General features: G+C 45.5%; 2 protein-coding genes across 5 annotated transcripts in view; one reads left to right on the top strand and one right to left on the bottom strand.

The window, feature by feature from the left end:
• Positions 1-5616, top strand: part of LOC144799088 (spindlin-W-like) — a 30512-nt gene extending 24896 nt beyond the window's left edge. For all 4 annotated transcript variants that reach the window (XM_078670277.1, XM_078670278.1, XM_078670275.1 and 1 more), the window contains exon 5: positions 1040-5616. In XM_078670277.1, the coding sequence (XP_078526403.1) occupies positions 1040-1245 (206 nt within the window). In that variant the 3' untranslated portion in view covers positions 1246-5616. The remainder of the gene's footprint in view (positions 1-1039) is intronic.
• A 2258-nt stretch (positions 5617-7874) lies between these two features.
• MICOS13 (mitochondrial contact site and cristae organizing system subunit 13) lies at positions 7875-16743 on the bottom strand. The gene is made up of 4 exons (XM_078670279.1): positions 16583-16743; positions 13698-13854; positions 10660-10711; positions 7875-8050 (listed from the first exon to the last, which is right to left on the bottom strand). Exons 1-4 carry the CDS (start codon positions 16609-16611, stop codon positions 7953-7955), a joined length of 336 nt encoding a protein of 111 aa, XP_078526405.1. The 5' UTR covers positions 16612-16743; the 3' UTR covers positions 7875-7952.
• Positions 16744-17003: the final 260 nt, after the last annotated feature.

The raw sequence follows: 17003 nt of genomic DNA, 5'->3' as shown, positions 1-17003 counted from the left end.
ATCGAACTTCACCCAAAATGTTCTCGCTTCCCAACATTTTTTGTTCCGGAGTTAGAATAATAATTCTGACCATGCCTAATGTATGCATTACCCCCAATGTTTGTTACATTGGAGTTAGTGTATTTTTTTGTGACCCCCCACCCCCCAAAATGTGAGCATTTTCCCCAGTGTTTGTAGTCGAGAGTTAGACTAGTAAATATGGTTCTGCTCAATGCATTCATCTTCCCCCATGTTTGTTAGATTGACATTAGGTTAGAACATTGGTCCCATTCCACACAATGTATTAATTTCCCCAGTGTGTGTAGGAGTGTATTTACAGTGAGAATAGTGCCTTTCAATTGTTTATTATTGTTTATCTTTAATGATTTCTGATTGGAGTTATGTGTTACTTTATTTTGGAAGTTGTTCTGATATTACAGGGATATCTAATTTACAACTATTTTTTTCTCAGTGTCTTTATTTCATGTCATCCTGTTTCTATTATGTTTCTTTTTAAAATTATGTACCATTTTAGTTATTTTTCAGTATTTTAAATATCGTACTTTGTTAAATATTGTCAACTATTGTATATAACGGTTTGATGCATTAAAATGTATTTTTATATTCTTTTTTTAAATAAATGTATTAGATAGGTTTGTTTACTTGAATTTAAATTCCTAACATTTATGCCGTTGGGTGGTTGAAGGCAAGAGAACCCTATATATAGCAATCTCTGCAGGAAAATTGATTCTTCTACGTAAAGGCTGTTCATTAGCTTTAGTGCTGTAGCACAATCTCATTTCAAAATCTCATGATTGTGCATGTAGCGTGGTCATGCTTGGATCCTTAGAGAATGTATAGTAGTGTGGGTTCCAGGCGTTTTGAAGCTAGGCATTTGTTTTGCCCCAGTACTGCGCTTTCCCAGCAGCCACTTCCAAAACTCAAAGAGACATGGTTTGCAAACATTGAGTGTTGTTCGAAAACCCAAAAATAATAGGAATTTTCTTCTTATGTGCACCGTCTATTGTTTATTTTAAAACGTTTTCTTTTTTTTCTTCAGAGAACAAGCCTCTGTTGTCACCTGACCAGGGGTTTTCTGAGGAGGAAGAGAGCTTAGTTGGCAAGCCAGTGGAGTATGTCAACGAGAAAGGAGTGAAGAAGACTGGAATGTTTATCTACCAGGTACCAGCCAAGTCCACCGTGTACTTCATCAAATTCAATGACGACTTTCACATCTATGTCTATGACCTGGTCAAAACCTTCTAAAAGGAGGGGATGAGAAGAGCGGGCACCTGGTGACAGGGCCCTTGGATTTTTATTCAAAGAGCTGGTTTTGCCCCAAGTTTCTCTTGACGCACAAGTCTGCTTTTCAGTCCTTCTGGAGAGACAGTATTGCTTGCCTAAAAACTGCAGGTAAAAGTTAGGATGTATGTGCTGTGGAGTATTGGGGGTAGATTCTGTGCCTGCTCGTGCCATTCACACAGACTTTGATGTGTTTGATCTAAAAATGGTCAAAGTACAGAAGCTGTGAACAAGTCTTTGATAGCTGCAGCCTGTGACCTTTACGCCCCATACATGAAAACAAACGTGCACAGCTGCTTTAAGAGTAGTTTCCAGTTTATTCTGTGATCTCGTTTGAGATGTCTCGGTTTTGCATCTCGCTTCATGCAATAGGAAATAACAATGTTAGTGGTTAGGGTGACAGGTGGTTCTGGTCAGCTCCTTCCTCCTCCACCGGGAAACTGATTTTATACAATCCCAAAGGATCAGTTACTTGTCGCAATCCCCTACGGAAAGAGTGATGGTGTGTGTATTCCACCACAGTCAATAGTCTACAGAGGCCTTAAACTGTAAATCAGAGCTTTAGGAACTGGGGCTTAGGAAACTGGAGACAGGCACTTTTTCTTTCAGTGACCACTCGAGTCCCTGTCCTACATCGAGGAGCTGGTGGTATGTGTGCGTGTGCATGTCTCAGCTCCTCGAGTGGACAGAAGAGTCCGTGTGAGCCACCCTGGCTGTTTGCTAGTGCTGTGTACTGGATTGACACAAGAGCACGTCTTAGCAGAGCTGGCAACCAGGTCACTTGGCCAGCTCTGGAACGTTACTTCCTTAGTTATATATTACACAGCTCTAATGCTACTGGGGAAGTGCTGTTCACTTATTAGGTAGCAGTTCTGGAATATGCCAATGTTTATATATGTTTGTGTGGGTCAGTCTTCCAACAGGTAATTACACACGTAGTTTCCATGCAGCCACTTGTGGCTTTAGAGGATACGACAGCATCCTGCTGTTGAATCTTCATCAGCAAACATTTAAAACGGTCCCATACAAACCCTTGGCAGACATCTCTTAGCACTACAAATCCACGCTTTCCGTTGTTTGCTTGTCCGTTGGCTCAGGGTGTGTGCGTGCTACCAGGCGTGCTCCAGAAGGGTATGGTACCCCTTGATGGTCTCTTCAAGGCAGTCTGCGTTAAAACTTTTTCCATAGTGGAAATTCTCTTCAATTTAAAAAGATTGAAACACTACATCTAAAGCGAGGCAGGATGTCCATTGAAGGCAAATTTACCAAGTAGAGGTCTTGCCCGTTTCCCTGAATTTAATTGGGAAAAATATAGAAATGATCTGTTACCACCACACACATCACTAACAAAATAGGAATACTTTAACCCCTTCCATGCTGGTGACGAACCCCAGCCGCCACGCTCCACGGTGCTCGTGTGCGGATGACGGCTGGGGTTCGTCACGGCCCCGCCCTGTTCGTTCCGCGGCCGCACGGAAGGGGTTAAAGTCAGCAGGAGTGTTAAACTGTCCTTTCCATCCCCAGAGGACCTGATCCCAGATCATGTTGTTGGTGTGACTCCTAGCTGGGTACATGTGAACAATATGGTAAGAAAATTAAAGCACTTTCAAGCACTGTGTGGGGGAGTGGTCGAATGTGTTTTACTGTCACATTGTCCATAGGGGTCCAACAATACCGAAGGTTTGCAACTCCCTTTCCCCGATTGTGCCTGCAAAGATTGAGCAGGCTGGCTTGTGTGAGGGCACCTGCGATTCGCTCCATTTGTAGAATAGTTGTTTAATTTAGTATTATTGAATATCCAGCGATTAGTAGTTTGCTACAGGCCCCCTTTCCTAATCATTTCTGTGTTTGGGAGGGCCTTACAAAGATGCACAGCTGTACCATAAGGCATATGATTTGATCTCGTCCTCTCGCTTCTGGCTAACAATTGACTGCCCAAGGGGTGTCAGGAGATCTCACTTTAACAATTTGATGAATGCCCTCTTACCGAAAACCACCTCTTACCTACGTCCTAGGAAATTATGCCAGTAAATCCTGTTACTTCACGGTAAAGCACCAGCTTAAGTTCACCCTAGTAATGATATGCTTTGCCAGGGAAGAGTTCAGTTCGATCACAATGACCATCTTGTGGCCCGACAGCTGCAGCGTTGTCTCTGCTACTGCTGCTTCTCCTCCAGGAGGAGAGGTGAACTCTAATCAGTTACCTGTAAAGGTGCCTCGAGATGGATACTCAGAAGGGCTTTTGTGTGTTGTGATTGTGTGGTATTGCTTGTCATTCCATCAGTGTTTGAGTTTCTAGAACTGGAACTGCATAGAGTGGTTATGCACTCCTGGTAAGAGCGGTCATTGGTTAATAACTTGAACGTGTTTCTGAGCAGACTGTTCCAGTGTCTGTAGTTACTTGCACTCAGATTGTCGGTTATAGTTGATCTTCCAACTGCAGTTATTGGCCGCATTCCTCTGCAGCAGAATGTTTAGCTGTCAAGAAGACAGCTACTGTCTCTTTTGTCAATTTAATTAAGAGAAACTTTGGGTGTAACAATGTCTAAGTTTGGAGATTCTTTTGATTGGTGTCTAAAAGTTCAGTTTGGGAACCCAACTCTTGCCTTGGGCTGGGGGCCTGTGAAAATACTGTGCTCTAAGACCGATATTTCTTAAATAACTTCTCAAAACTGAACACATTATTTGTTGGAGGCTGGTGTGATTGCACGTGTTGTGTAGCCTTTATCTAGTATTCAACACTTCAGATTCAGCTGCTCTTTGCCCTGATTTAATGGGACAGTGTGGAAGCTCCTGGCTACGGAGCAACACATGGTTATAGTGGTGGCTCTATTAGCTGCTAAAATCAGGCAAAGAGCTCGTTGAGTGGACACCTTAACACCTTGAACGCTATGGGGATTTTTCCCCTGTGCTGGAAATCTGCAGATGCCCTTTATCATGACGAGCTGGGCTCGTCATGAGCGTAGCAGGAGGCTACTGCATGACGAGCCCAGCTCGTCATGAGCGTCGAAGGGGTTAACCTACGTAAATCTGGTTTAGGCATACAGTAAGGTGTTTGATGTGGGAAGAATTGTCAATAGCTTGAGTGAATCCCCACATCGAAATGGCAAATTATTATTCTTTCCTTTTTAATTTCTACATTCTTCGACTGGCCCATGGTCAGACTACTGATGAAAATAGTGCAGTATATGTAAGGAGATTCGTGGTTCCAGTCTCATGTAGTGGTGGTCTCCTTAGGAGCAACTTAAAGCATTTGAAGGTTCTTAGTGGTGCAGTTGAGAGCCTGAAGGAAGGGTGAACTCCACAGCATTCTGGGAGTACACTTTAAACACTGGGCAGGATTGTAAAAGGGTCAAACTGTAGTCTTTTGATTATACAGTTGTTCACCTCACTGTCGCTGCACCCCGTCCTCTTGAAGACAGCGAGTGGGGAAATTGGAGATTTCTTTCTTCGCTCCAAAAAGATTAACTCCTTCTCCCAGGGCTTCTTTAACGAGTGGGTCAGGTCTGAATTGTGCCAACAAGATCTTTTGAGTATTAGTTAGCACGAGCTCGGACTTAAGTTGTTGGTGGCACTTTCTGCAGCTTCATCACAGAGGTTAGTTTGTTTTACGGCACGTGTGATCTTTGCTTCCATATCTGGGGGCGCACTGGTATGACAGCGACCCTCACTGCGTTTGGACTCCTTCTGTGACTTTAGAGCTGTTTGCTGTAACCACCCCCACACAGCTGCAGTTTTGCTTCTAACACGTTGATGAACGGTGCCTTGTGAGCAGCTTGCATCGTAAAGGTGCTACCACGCCGGCTTTAAGAATACATATAGAGACCGTAGTCAGGGCCTTTTCTTCCGCCACCCCTTGTGCAGCCTGTGATCGAAGTCACTGTTCAGAAACATGAAGCTCTCCGTGGATGTGATTCTAGTGCACTACATTTATCGGCTGAAGATCCTCAGAACGGGTGCAGGACTTCATTCTAACTATCTGGTCTTAACTGCACCCACTGTCAAAAGTTGACGACCTGTCCCTACCTACTTGCTGTGAAGAGAAGCATTGTAAACAAAACTCTAGAGCGGGCGCAAGTGTGAGAACGAAGGAAGAGTATTAGAAGTATCCCTCGGTTATCATTCCTCGTGTACTCCAGTCTCTGCTGCATTGAGTGAAGAGGGAGCTGGGTTCACGAGTGACACGTCCCTTTTTGTAACCTTTATCGCACTCTTTGATTGTGCTTGGCACAACCAGTGCACCCCTGTTCAAATTTTCTATGAAATATGTTGTTGTTTGTAATATTAGCTAAGACTTGCAATAAAACACAGCATTTTTGTTTTTAAGTTATAAAAGCAGTGTGTGGTTTTTATTTCATTGAGCGAGGTTAGTGAATGATGGGACTATTATGGCAAGTTATGTTAACCGAGCATGGGTAAGGTCAGTTTTACTTGTAGCGCTTCACCACATCACCTTCCCCCTTGTTAGCTTGTGCCAGTGCAGCCACAGTCCATTGGGCCTAGCTGGTGCCAATCTGACCACTGGGGTTTCACGTGTTGCTCTTCGGAGCGTCTTATAATTCTGCCCTTCAGTCTGCAGTGCTGCTTCTGTGAAGAGCTGATACAGTTCTTTTTTTATTCCAGCCCTGCCGGAGTTCTCTGCTGTCCACTCCCTGTCCTATTTTGGGGTGGCGTACACAGCTTGGTAGTGCTCCTCCATCCTATCCACAGACCTGCCCAATTTTGCTACAAGGGTCTTGCACTCAGTTCTGACCCAATCCTTTGGTACAACCACGCTTGCTCCTTCATCCAAGACCTACATACACGCTCCACTCATTGCATATTTTCCTTCTGCTAACCACATTTGTTGCTGTGACTTTTTTTGTTATCTCTCAAACCTTGCTTGGTCTTGTATATCTCAGTCGACCGAGAAGTGCGCTGGTCCCCTGCATAAAAACAATCAGACTTCTCAAAACCTCTTGTGTAGACGTAGTACAACTTTATTACAACCATTCTTCTAAGAACACACCAATATTCTTTCCAACATTTACTACAGCTTTATTTCTACTTTTGGTATTCCACACCTTTAACAAAAACTTGGAGTTTCACCTCTACCATCCACCAAATGGCATTGCTCAGGAAGAAATATTCAGTAGTCCTAGGCTAACAAGGATCTCATTGAATTACTAAGGTAGCCCTGTCTCCATCCTTTGTCACGTCAGTGTCTGTCTCCGCCCTCCCCACACACAAACGCAGTCAACACACTTCCCCTGTCTGATGAACCTAAGGGTAGCCCTGTCTCCATTCTTTGTCACGTCAGTGTCTGTCTCCGCCCTCCACACACACGAACGCAGTCACACTTCCCCTGTCTGAGGAACCTGTATCCACTCTTCATCTTGTGCCATGCTAACCTAGAGGCCATAAAAAAGGTATCTCCCTGGTACCAGTACTCAAACTCACCCAGTTCTACCACCATGCATGTACAAATCAAGACTTGCACATAGATGCAGTCGACATGCACAATGAATGTCCGCTTAGGGGCCTGGAAATCACATACGAGAATTGTAGACTGCACTCTCCTGGACACTGAGAAAAAAAAAGGTCTGCTCACACTATGATTCACAAAAACTCAATATAGTGTCAAACCCACGTTATAGGACTTTCCAAGGATCTGGACAGTAGTTCTATCCTTTTTATGAGGGCACATTTGGAACATCCTTCCAGCTCACACCTCCCATTATCAGGAACAGGCCTCTGAGCAAATGGTGGATTATCATGATGCCCGGCCCAACAAGAAGTCAAGATATCAGTTTCACATGCAATCGGGCACACAGGGCAGAGGTAAAAGACGGTTTGCTATTTAGGTAACTTTTCTATACCAATGCTTCTTCAACTTGTGTGACCCGAGCTTGCATGCTACCCCAGTATTAAGAGTAGAGCCCACCCCATCGAGGACAGTGACATGCTGCAGCAGCATTCCATAGGTATGGTTCACCCAACCTTGGTATGACCCGGCACTGCCAGCCACTCCACCATTCCAAGAGCAGAGCCCCTTCCATCTGGCGGTGACCTGAGCCATCAGCCCGAGACCAGCATTCCAATAGTAGAACCCACTCGTCCTTGGTGGTGTCTCGGGCCGGCATGCTCCCATTCTCGGGGACCCAAACCTGCAGACGCACCACTGTTCCAAGTTGTAAGCACGCACTGTCTGCAGTGAGCGCGGACCTAGACTGCTGCTGGTGCTTTGGTTAGAATGTGAATGGAAATTAAAAGCAATGCAGGGAATAGACTGTTAGAAGGTGCTTCAACTGGCAACCACCATATTACGTCCTTGTCAAAGAGTCAAACAGCTCACATGCAAGACACAAATTTGCTTAGAAAATGTTATGGCTACTTTTGCAAACAGTTTGTTCTTGTTTATTTATTTATAAAGTTCTGTTGGCAATTAATTCCTCAAGTCTTCACCCAGAGACTGAAGGTTGTGTTCCGGTGGGCATTTTACATTTCTGAACGAGATGATGGGTCCCACAATTACAAGTAAAACTCCCCTTCAACCGGCCATGCCCTCGGAGGGACATCAGCAAAGCCCCACGAAAAAAACGTTACACTGAAGATTTCAAAAGAAGCCCCTTTATTTAGGTTCATATGTAGTTGTGAACAGCTGACCGCATGGAACTTATTGCTTCATGTCTTCATTTCACGAGCCCTTTCACGTACATCCAACCATCCTGCGTGTACTCACAGGCCCGCGTTGGGGCTATAGATAAAGCAGCAATGGACTTCTGCACGCCTGCAAGAAGAAAGCGAGTAGGCGTTAAACTTTGTGGAAGCCTCGGTTTTGCACAATGCCTAGGCACGAGTTCAGTGAGTTTTGGGGTCGAAATACACCAGCCTGGGAGTAGGCAAAAAACCACAGTGGCCACATCACATACAGTTTACACCAATGTTGCACTAGTGCAAATGCCCTTTTACACCATTGTTGCTGCTTTCTAACACGGAACGCATCAAACCGTTCGGTTCACATTACAGAAACTATACTGGTACCAAGGGAAAAAGGAAATTGGCTCTGAAAAATTTGCACAAAAAAATAAAATGGAAAAGTACAGATTTTGTTTAGTAAAACTATTTAATAAAGAGCTACGGGAGATAGGCAATAACTGAATTTAGACTGCTAAAAAATGTGATTTTTAAAAAGTGATTTTGCGCTTTTTCTCACCAATGCAAACTTCATGTGGTCACACCTCAGAAATGCGAAGACAGTGAGAAATGGCTGCGGCGCATGTTTGGAGCGTCATGTGAGTGTTTTAATCATAAAGACTTCTAGATCGCATCACTTGGTTCAGATTTCACTATATAACCGTGTGTTTCTCCGGACAAAGCACCATTTTAGGTTTACAGAGCACCCAGTAAAGAACATTCCACCCTTAAGATCATCATACTAATCGCAGCCGTAATTGTAATAAGCCGCTATATCGAATCTCATTACTAAAACCATTCCTCTGGTTAGCTGAAGTCTCGAGAAACGACTTCACCATGCTTAACGGGTGGACGTGTTGTGCCTCCTACCAAAGCTGTTTAGCCGCAAGTCCAAAACAATCACGCATATTTTTATACTAAAGTTAAAAAGAAAAACGGAATATGAAAAAAAACGCATTAGTCACACATAAGTGATGCTTATTAAACAAAATCGAAAAGTAATTGTATATGTATGGATGTGAAGAGTAATACACTATTTATTACCACTGGAGTGTGTGGGGGCTCAGATTCATGAAAGGCGAAGCCTCGAGTAGGTCATGATGTCACTCCCTCAACAATGGTAGTAAGCAGCCTATGCTAGTCTGTGTATTTGCATACTTAGTTTATGCCATGGCGTTTTTCATGTTTGTTTTTAAGATAAGAATTAACAAAAACCAAGGTGCACAGGGTTAACTGTGTGTAGTAAGGTACAAGCCATACTAAAGTAGTCACTCGACTGTAAGGAGAGTTGTTTCCGTGTGTAAAACACTTGAAGTTTGCAATCTGGGAGGCAGTAGTGATTCTCTCATGCCATGTTCGCTGCACTGTGGTAATAAACTGGAATTTGACCTCTGCACTGTAATAATAAACGTGTGAATGTGTGCTTACTAGTACCGTAGCTCCAAATAACGCGTTATTGGGCCGTGTTATTTCCACTGCCACCACACTTACCCGAGGGGCAGTGATTGGAAATCTAGGCCCTCGTATGAGTTTATTAGTTTCTAAAAGAGTTGGATTTGATCATGTGGACCGAAATAATGCTTGGTGCAATGGCTGCGTCAAAGCAACATGGATAGTTTTGATGAATGTGCAACACTGCAGCCTGACCAGCTTCTCTGCTGCCAAATCCATAACAAAAGAGGAGGTGCTCATAGGGTTTGGTGACGGTAGAGTGGAAGGGTTAGCGAAGGCTCTGGGGCATTGATGTTGAAATCAAGGTTGCCAATTTAAATAGCGCACATCGCAGACTGAAGTGGCTGGAATGAATAGTTGCGCTCGCCATCAGCTGCGTGCGCAGCAGAAGGGTGGGTGGTCACACCAAAGATGTCTTAGGCAAGCAGACTTTGTGAGCTTCTGTTAGTAGAGGTGAAACCCTTGTACTAACCTACATGAAGCCAAGGCCATGGAAAGCTGAACTACTCACCACAAGGGCGGCAATTGAAAGTCCAGAGCCGGATTTAGAGTTCTGTGGACAACGTCTGCCAAAGAGTGCCAGATGTTCAGCCTGCCTCATTTAGGGAGCATAGACATCTGTGCTCTCTAAAGAGGATGGATGGGAAAGCCACACCTTCTTGGTGGATGTCCTGCACATTCAAAATACTGAGTCAGGCCCCTAGATCGAAAGTCAAACCAAAGCTTGGAGAATAGATACGAATATATCAAATTTGTACTTAAACACTAACCTGCAACGCACTGCGAGAAGTGCAAAGGTCAGAAAAAGAAAGTCATGCGAGTTGTTTTCAGGTCAAATGGATACTTGTGTTTGCAATTTTTTTGTGTAAGCGCAACCCCAGCCAACGTAGACAGTTGGTGACAGGATGCTAGGCCTACTGAGAATGCCAGTTCACTGACACACCAATTAATCGCAGCTGCAATCTCGCCGCGGCGCTTTAGCGCAGTAGGCGGGGCCACGTCGACCAACAGATGTGCGCAGCACTGCGGAGGTAGTGCTCACGATGGCTGTTGGCCGACAAACGCACGGAACGGGTTAAGTAGCAGGAAGCTAGGCAGCTATGGTGTATACGGTACACAAGAACAACCTCCCCCCCCCCCAACACACACTTGATAGAATGAAACCATAGGACACCCACCATTAACAATAACAAAAAATACTTTCATGTAATTCAGTTCATACTGACAAGTTTTCTTAAATTATTTCCTTACCCCAGTTCCAGGACTCGCACAATGAAAAGTCCAACTTTGGCGTGGCCGGTAGCTGAAAAGGGAAATTTTGAAGTGTCAGAATTGTTGTTTCCAAGTTCCAGAGTATTTTTAATGTGGTAGAGAACCCTCAACAAGCCACACAAAATCATTGCGAAAGCATTTAGCTAGTCATTTCTAGGCAGTCGACTGCTCTGTGAAAACCTGATCTTGTGAGATGACAGTTACTCAGGGGACTGCCCCCTGCCCCCCACCCCCAATAGCCCTAAGGTTGGCTTTCTTTCTGGAAGGAGGACAGATGTCCTATAAAAGTTAGAGCGGAAGAATGACTGCCCAGTGCCTCCATTCTCCCTTTATAAGATTAGGGTCGCCTCTGATTAATTCTGCTTCACGGCAGTCACACAATCAACTTTTGCAGGTTATAAATCCCAAAAAGTGTTATTTTGTGAATTGTTTTCCTGCCTATACGTTCCAGGCTGTTTAATTTGTTGCCACATATTTCAGATCCTCTTAAAGCCCCCCTGATTTACTTGGTAGACACTACGCTGTAAGGTTCCAAGCTTCATTGATGGAGAAGCTTAAATGCAATGTTCCAAGGCAGCACCGAGGCCAGAGAACCCTATGTTAATAATCCACAATAGTAAAAAAATTCAACCACATCATTGCCCCTGTCTGGACAAAAATCATCAACTCTTCCCTCACATCAGGCTGTGTCCCAGACTCCCTGCAACTAGGACAAATCACACCCATACTCAAGAAACTAGGGGCCGACCCTAACGATTTCAACAACCTCAAATGTATCTCCAACCTGCCACTCCTAGCCAAAACACTGGAGAACTGCGTTTTCCAACAACTCAACAAACACATTGATGAGTTTAACCTCCTCGACACCTTTTAACCCCTTCGATGCTCATGACGGAACGGTTCCGTCATGAGCGTCGGTTGGCCTGTGCTCATGACGGAACCGTTCCGTCATGAGCCCTTTGGCTCATTGGAACGTTCAGCACAGCGCGAAAATTCGCGCCGCGCTGAAGCGGTTAACCGGGTTTCAGGAAAGGGTGTAGCACTGAAACAGCCATGCTCAACATTTCCAATGATATCCACAGAGCCTTAGGTGAAGCTTGTCTCCTCTTCGACCTATCAGCAGCATTCAACACTATAAATCATCCAGCTTTACTTGAGACCTTGAAGAGGTGCTCGGGCATTAACGGCACAGTATTAAAATGGTTCACTTTCTTCCTTCAGCACCGTTCACAACAAATTAAAATCAACTCCTGTCTCTCTAGACCTGCACATGTCACACTTGGGGTCCTACAAGGCTCGATCCTCTCACCATCCCTCTTTGATCTCTTCCTGGAACCCCTTACTATCATTCTGAATCAAGCAGGAGTTAACTACCACCTATATGCAGATGACACAAATCTATTACAAAATCAAATCACACAGCAACATTCTACACCTCAATGTCCCACTAACCAAGATCCAAACTTGGTTCAACATAAACCACCTAAAGCTGAACCCCAACAAAACGGAAATAATAATGTTCTCCCCGAAAAGTAACCACCGACCAATTCAAGACTGGCTCAAGATTCTTGATGTCCTAAACTGCCCCCTCGTCCTATCCGACTCAGTTAAGTCACTAGGCACCCTCAACTCGTTCCCCCTGGAAGAGAGATGTATTTACAAATTGACCTGCATCACACACAAAACCCTTCACTCACCTTCCCCCAACTACCTAAACAGCAAACTGGTTAAAGCAGGAAAATCCAGAACTCTGAGAAGCTCCAACTCACTTCTTCTCATCCCTCCAAAAATGAAAACCACTCAGTGCCGATCCTTCTCTGGTAATGTACCCAGACCTCAGATGCAACCCTCCTTCTCCTGCTGCAAAAGGGAACTGAAACTCCATCTACTCCACAAATGCTTTACCGACCAACATCATCTAACCTAGACTTCAATATCCTTGCGGACTCCCCTCTCACTTGACCACTAAGGATAGGTGGTTTCTTAAATGTGTGTTTTTTTACCTCCCCTTTACTGTTTGGCTAATTATTATGTTTTACTTGTATACTCTCTGCTTTCTTGGGTCCTGCTAGGTAATGCTTTTCTTTTTTCTCCTATGTGTATGTAAAGCGCTCTGAGACCCACGTGTCAAGCTAGCGCTATATAATACTTTTTGAAATAAAAATAATATTTCTAAAGTTCAAAAGATCTAGCTGTGCCTTTTCAGTTCGGGCCAACAAAGCTTGGACGATGACCCACATATGTAGGTGGTATTTGTAAAGCACAAACTTGGCAAAAGAAGAGAAAAAAGCAGAGCCAAAAGGTGCAGCCAATCAGTGATGAGGGGGGATTCTGGGTACTGAGAGCAGAAATGGACTGTTTTTTCCATGAGTGAGAGTGGAATATAAACACCTCCGATTCATTAGGACACGGAGAGCCCTCCTGTTGCAGCTGGATCAAGGCAGCTAGCTTTCCTTAAGAAGAGGTTTTTAGTTGCGCTTTACAAATGACCAACGTGCACCCTGTATTTCGAAGCAAGAATAATGATAGGGCACACTCTCGGGGACCAAATATTGACAGTATCAAGTATGGCTAGATTTCCTTTACCTAACTCCACATGTGTGTAACTACACAGCACATATCTACAAGATACTGTACATGTGGAGTAAAGAATAGTAAATGTACACTTCCCTATATAGACTTACATTTCAATTATTTTGTCCCTTGATATTCTTGTAACACGATATTCAGTAGTACAATCCAATTGACTTAACATTACATAATACAGAGTAAAGGTTAACATGTTGGCACTTGCATCTTTTCTGCCCCCCCCGTCCCCCCCAACCACTGCCCCACACCCAGTCCCTTCCATTGATGTTGCCGGACTGAAGTCAGGCGGCGGACCAGCAGACGCAGAAGTGATAGGAACTTTAGTGGTAAAAGTTTAAGGCCTAAACTTTGCACCACTCACACATCAGGTCTGTTCCTTGGTGGCACTGGTCTCTGCAACCCTCTTCCTTAAGCCAGTTGGTCCTTACCTGCCAGCCAAAATAGGTGGCCCATTCATTCACTGCGGGCGGCAGAGCAGCTTTGGCCTTCTGAAGGGCTGCTTCCCCTTGGCTTCCACTTCCCAGAAGTCCCTGGTCATAAGCAACATACACAGCACCACCAGCCAGACCTCCTTTGGCGACGAGCCTAAAGAAAGAAGGAGAGCATCACAAGGAAGCTATTACCCACAATACCCTACCGTGACTTCCTTCTGACTACAACAGACGCTGTCCCTCTTATCTGAATAAACACACTTTATAATGCAAGTTTAAGACACTATGCATGGCTCATAATGTCCAAGAAAAATTTTGTACCGAGATCTAACAATCATTAAACCAGTGTGTCTTAACCTGTGGTCTAAGGACCCCTGGTGTCCCGCGAGACCTTAGGTGGTAAGCAACTGTTTTTCAAAATTAAACAATATTAAAATTAATAAAGTATCTACAAATCAAATATTTTATTTTTTACATTTGATTATGAATTAAATTACATTTTTTGCTGTGTGAGCATTTTGTGAATTTTTTGGTGTGGATTATTTTGATGTTCAAATCATAGGAATTGCTTGGTCCACGGGTGTTTGGTTTCCATTAACGACTCAGTGTGGGGCTTCGGATTCTAGTATTGATTCAGCTGGGGTCCTCAGAAGTTAAAAGGTTATTACTTGAACAAGGAGTGTTACTTGTCCCACTACTAAGAATCGAGGCACCTCTCCTCCCCGACAGCCCATGCACACGCTACAGGTTCAGCGTATACTCTATACGAAAAGTAGAATTGTTGGGTGTATGGTCTATGATCACTACAGGTGCAGAGTACACGCTCTATGATTACTACAGGCGCATAGAATGATCGCTGTCATTACTGGAAGTGCACAGTATATTCTATGATTACCAGAGGTGCACATTATACTATTATTACTAGAGGTGCTATATATATATATATATATATATATATATATATATATATATATATATACACTCTACGATTTACTATAGGTGCAAAGTATACGGTCTATGATGACCAGAGATGCAGTGCCATCATCTAATAATTAACAAAGTAGTGCTGTGCAAAGCGTTCTGCACTGCAACAACACTCTTACTCCAATGTTGGTCCTCATCGTCTGGGGTGTAACGAGACCGTGAGGCGTCACTGGAACGTGCAGTTCTTGAGTGGCTCTGATCCCCATGACAACAGAGCCCTATTGCTTCCGGCCAAGGCTGCAGGCCTCATCTGCTCCTTGTCTCCATACCATTTATGGCTAGATTCGAACCACCCTTCCCCTCAGTCTGTCGAGAGATCCTGTGTGTCCCTACTCTTCCCTGGTGGCTGTACTTGCACGTGGCACTTCCCTCATAAGTAAGGTCACCAGATTCGATATCCCAAGGGGCTCAAAGAAGCTTGCTGGAGGTCCTGCTCAAGTCTGCCAGGGGTGTTGCTTGGTGTACCCATGGTAGCGAGGGGAGGGTCTGGGAAGTGAGGAAAGTATAATGGGGAGGGGGTGACATGCATGGTAGAGGCCTGATGGCTCGTCCAATAACCTTATTATCAGGACATTCTGTGCCAATCTCCCCACCCCTAACACCGTTCCAGCTGCATCCTGCTGAGAAGTGCCGGCACTCGCCCTTTCTGGTTAAAGAAGTGCAGGCACTCGCCCTTTCCGGTTAAAGAAGTGCAGGCACTCGCCCTTTCCGGTTAAAGAAGTGCAGGCACTCGCCCTTTCCGGTTAAAGAAGTACAGGCACTCGCCCTTTCCGGTTAAAGAAGTACAGGCACTCGCCCTTTCCGGTTAAAGAAGTGCAGGCACTCGCCCTTTCCGGTTAAAGGAGTGCAGGCACTTTCCCCTTCCAGTTAAAGGAGTGCAGGCACTCGCCCTTTCCAGTTAAAGGAGTGCAGGCACTCACCCTTTCCAGTTAAAGGAGTGCAGGCACTCACCCTTTCCGGTTAAAGGAGTGCAGGCACTTCCCCCTTCCGGTTAAAGAAGTGCAGGCACTTCCCCCTTCCAGTTAAAGGAGTGCAGGCACTCGCCCTTTCCGGTTAAAGGAGTGCAGGCACTCGCCCTTTCCGGTTAAAGGAGTGCAGGCACTCGCCCTTTCCGGTTAAAGGAGTGCAGGCACTCGCCCTTTCCGGTTAAAGGAGTGCAGGCACTTTCCCCTTCCAGTTAAAGGAGTGCAGGCACTCGCCCTTTCCGGTTAAAGAAGTGCAGGCACTCGCCCTTTCCGGTTAAAGGAGTGCAGGCACTCGCCCTTTCCGGTTAAAGGAGTGCAGGCACTCGCCCTTTCCGGTTAAAGGAGTGCAGGCACTTTCCCCTTCCAGTTAAAGGAGTGCAGGCACTCGCCCTTTCCGGTTAAAGAAGTGCAGGCACTTCCCCCTTCCAGTTAAAGGAGTGCAGGCACTCGCCCTTTCCGGTTAAAGAAGTGCAGGCACTTCCCCCTTCCAGTTAAAGGAGTGCAGGCACTCGCCCTTTCCGGTTAAAGGAGTGCAGGCACTTTCCCCTTCCAGTTAAAGGAGTGCAGGCACTCGCCCTTTCCGGTTAAAGAAGTGCAGGCACTCGCCCTTTCCGGTTAAAGGAGTGCAGGCACTTTCCCCTTCCAGTTAAAGGAGTGCAGGCACTCGCCCTTTCCGGTTAAAGAAGTGCAGGCACTTCCCCCTTCCAGTTAAAGGAGTGCAGGCACTCGCCCTTTCCGGTTAAAGGAGTGCAGGCACTTTCCCCTTCCAGTTAAAGGAGTGCAGGCACTCGCCCCTTCCAGTTAAAGGAGTGCAGGCACTCGCCCCTTCCAGGTAAGTGCAGGCACTGACTCGGCACCAGCGAGTACCTGCCCAGTCACAGCACTACCTATACCATACACTGGCATATGTTACCGAGGCCGGGCGCCACTCACTTGAGAAGCCGCAGCGCGGCGGGGGCCATGGCGCCGGTCGGAGGGGCTGAGCTGGAAGGAAAGCGGCGTCTCCCCCTGCAAGGACACAGACCGGTGGCCGGAGGAACGCTACTCGCACCCTGACAGCGCCTGCGTTTCAAGCCTCGCTCTGGCGTGCAGCTCCCAGCCTGCCTTCCGCTGAGACGAAGATATACGCGCTACGAGAGTTTGCGTTTCAAGCCTCGCTGTGATCTTACGTTCCCAGGCTCCCTTTCGGTGTAAAGACGATATACACGCGGCGAGAGTCTGCGTTTCAAGCCTCGCTGTGATCTTCCGTTTCCAGGCCCCCTTTCGGTATAAAGAAGTTATACACTCCACGAGAGTCTGCGTTTGAAGCCTCACTGAGACCTGCGGCTCCCATCCTCTGTTCCGTTATAACGGC

This window comes from Lissotriton helveticus, chromosome 12, assembly GCF_964261635.1.
Source record: "Lissotriton helveticus chromosome 12, aLisHel1.1, whole genome shotgun sequence".
NCBI lineage: Eukaryota > Metazoa > Chordata > Amphibia > Caudata > Salamandridae > Lissotriton > Lissotriton helveticus.
This window is presented reverse-complemented; position numbering and strand designations above follow the sequence as displayed.

Bases quoted from the DNA above. Each gene is read 5' to 3' on its own strand.
- MICOS13 (XM_078670279.1), bottom strand. From the start codon at position 16,611: ATGGCCCCCGCCGCGCTGCGGCTTCTCAA. The intron at 13,855-16,582 runs GTGAGTGGCGCC...TTCTTTCTTTAG, and splicing joins GCCGCGCTGCGGCTTCTCAA to GCTCGTCGCCAAAGGAGGTC. The intron at 8,051-10,659 runs GTAAGGAAATAA...TTCTTCTTGCAG, and splicing joins GTGCGAGTCCTGGAACTGGG to GCGTGCAGAAGTCCATTGCT.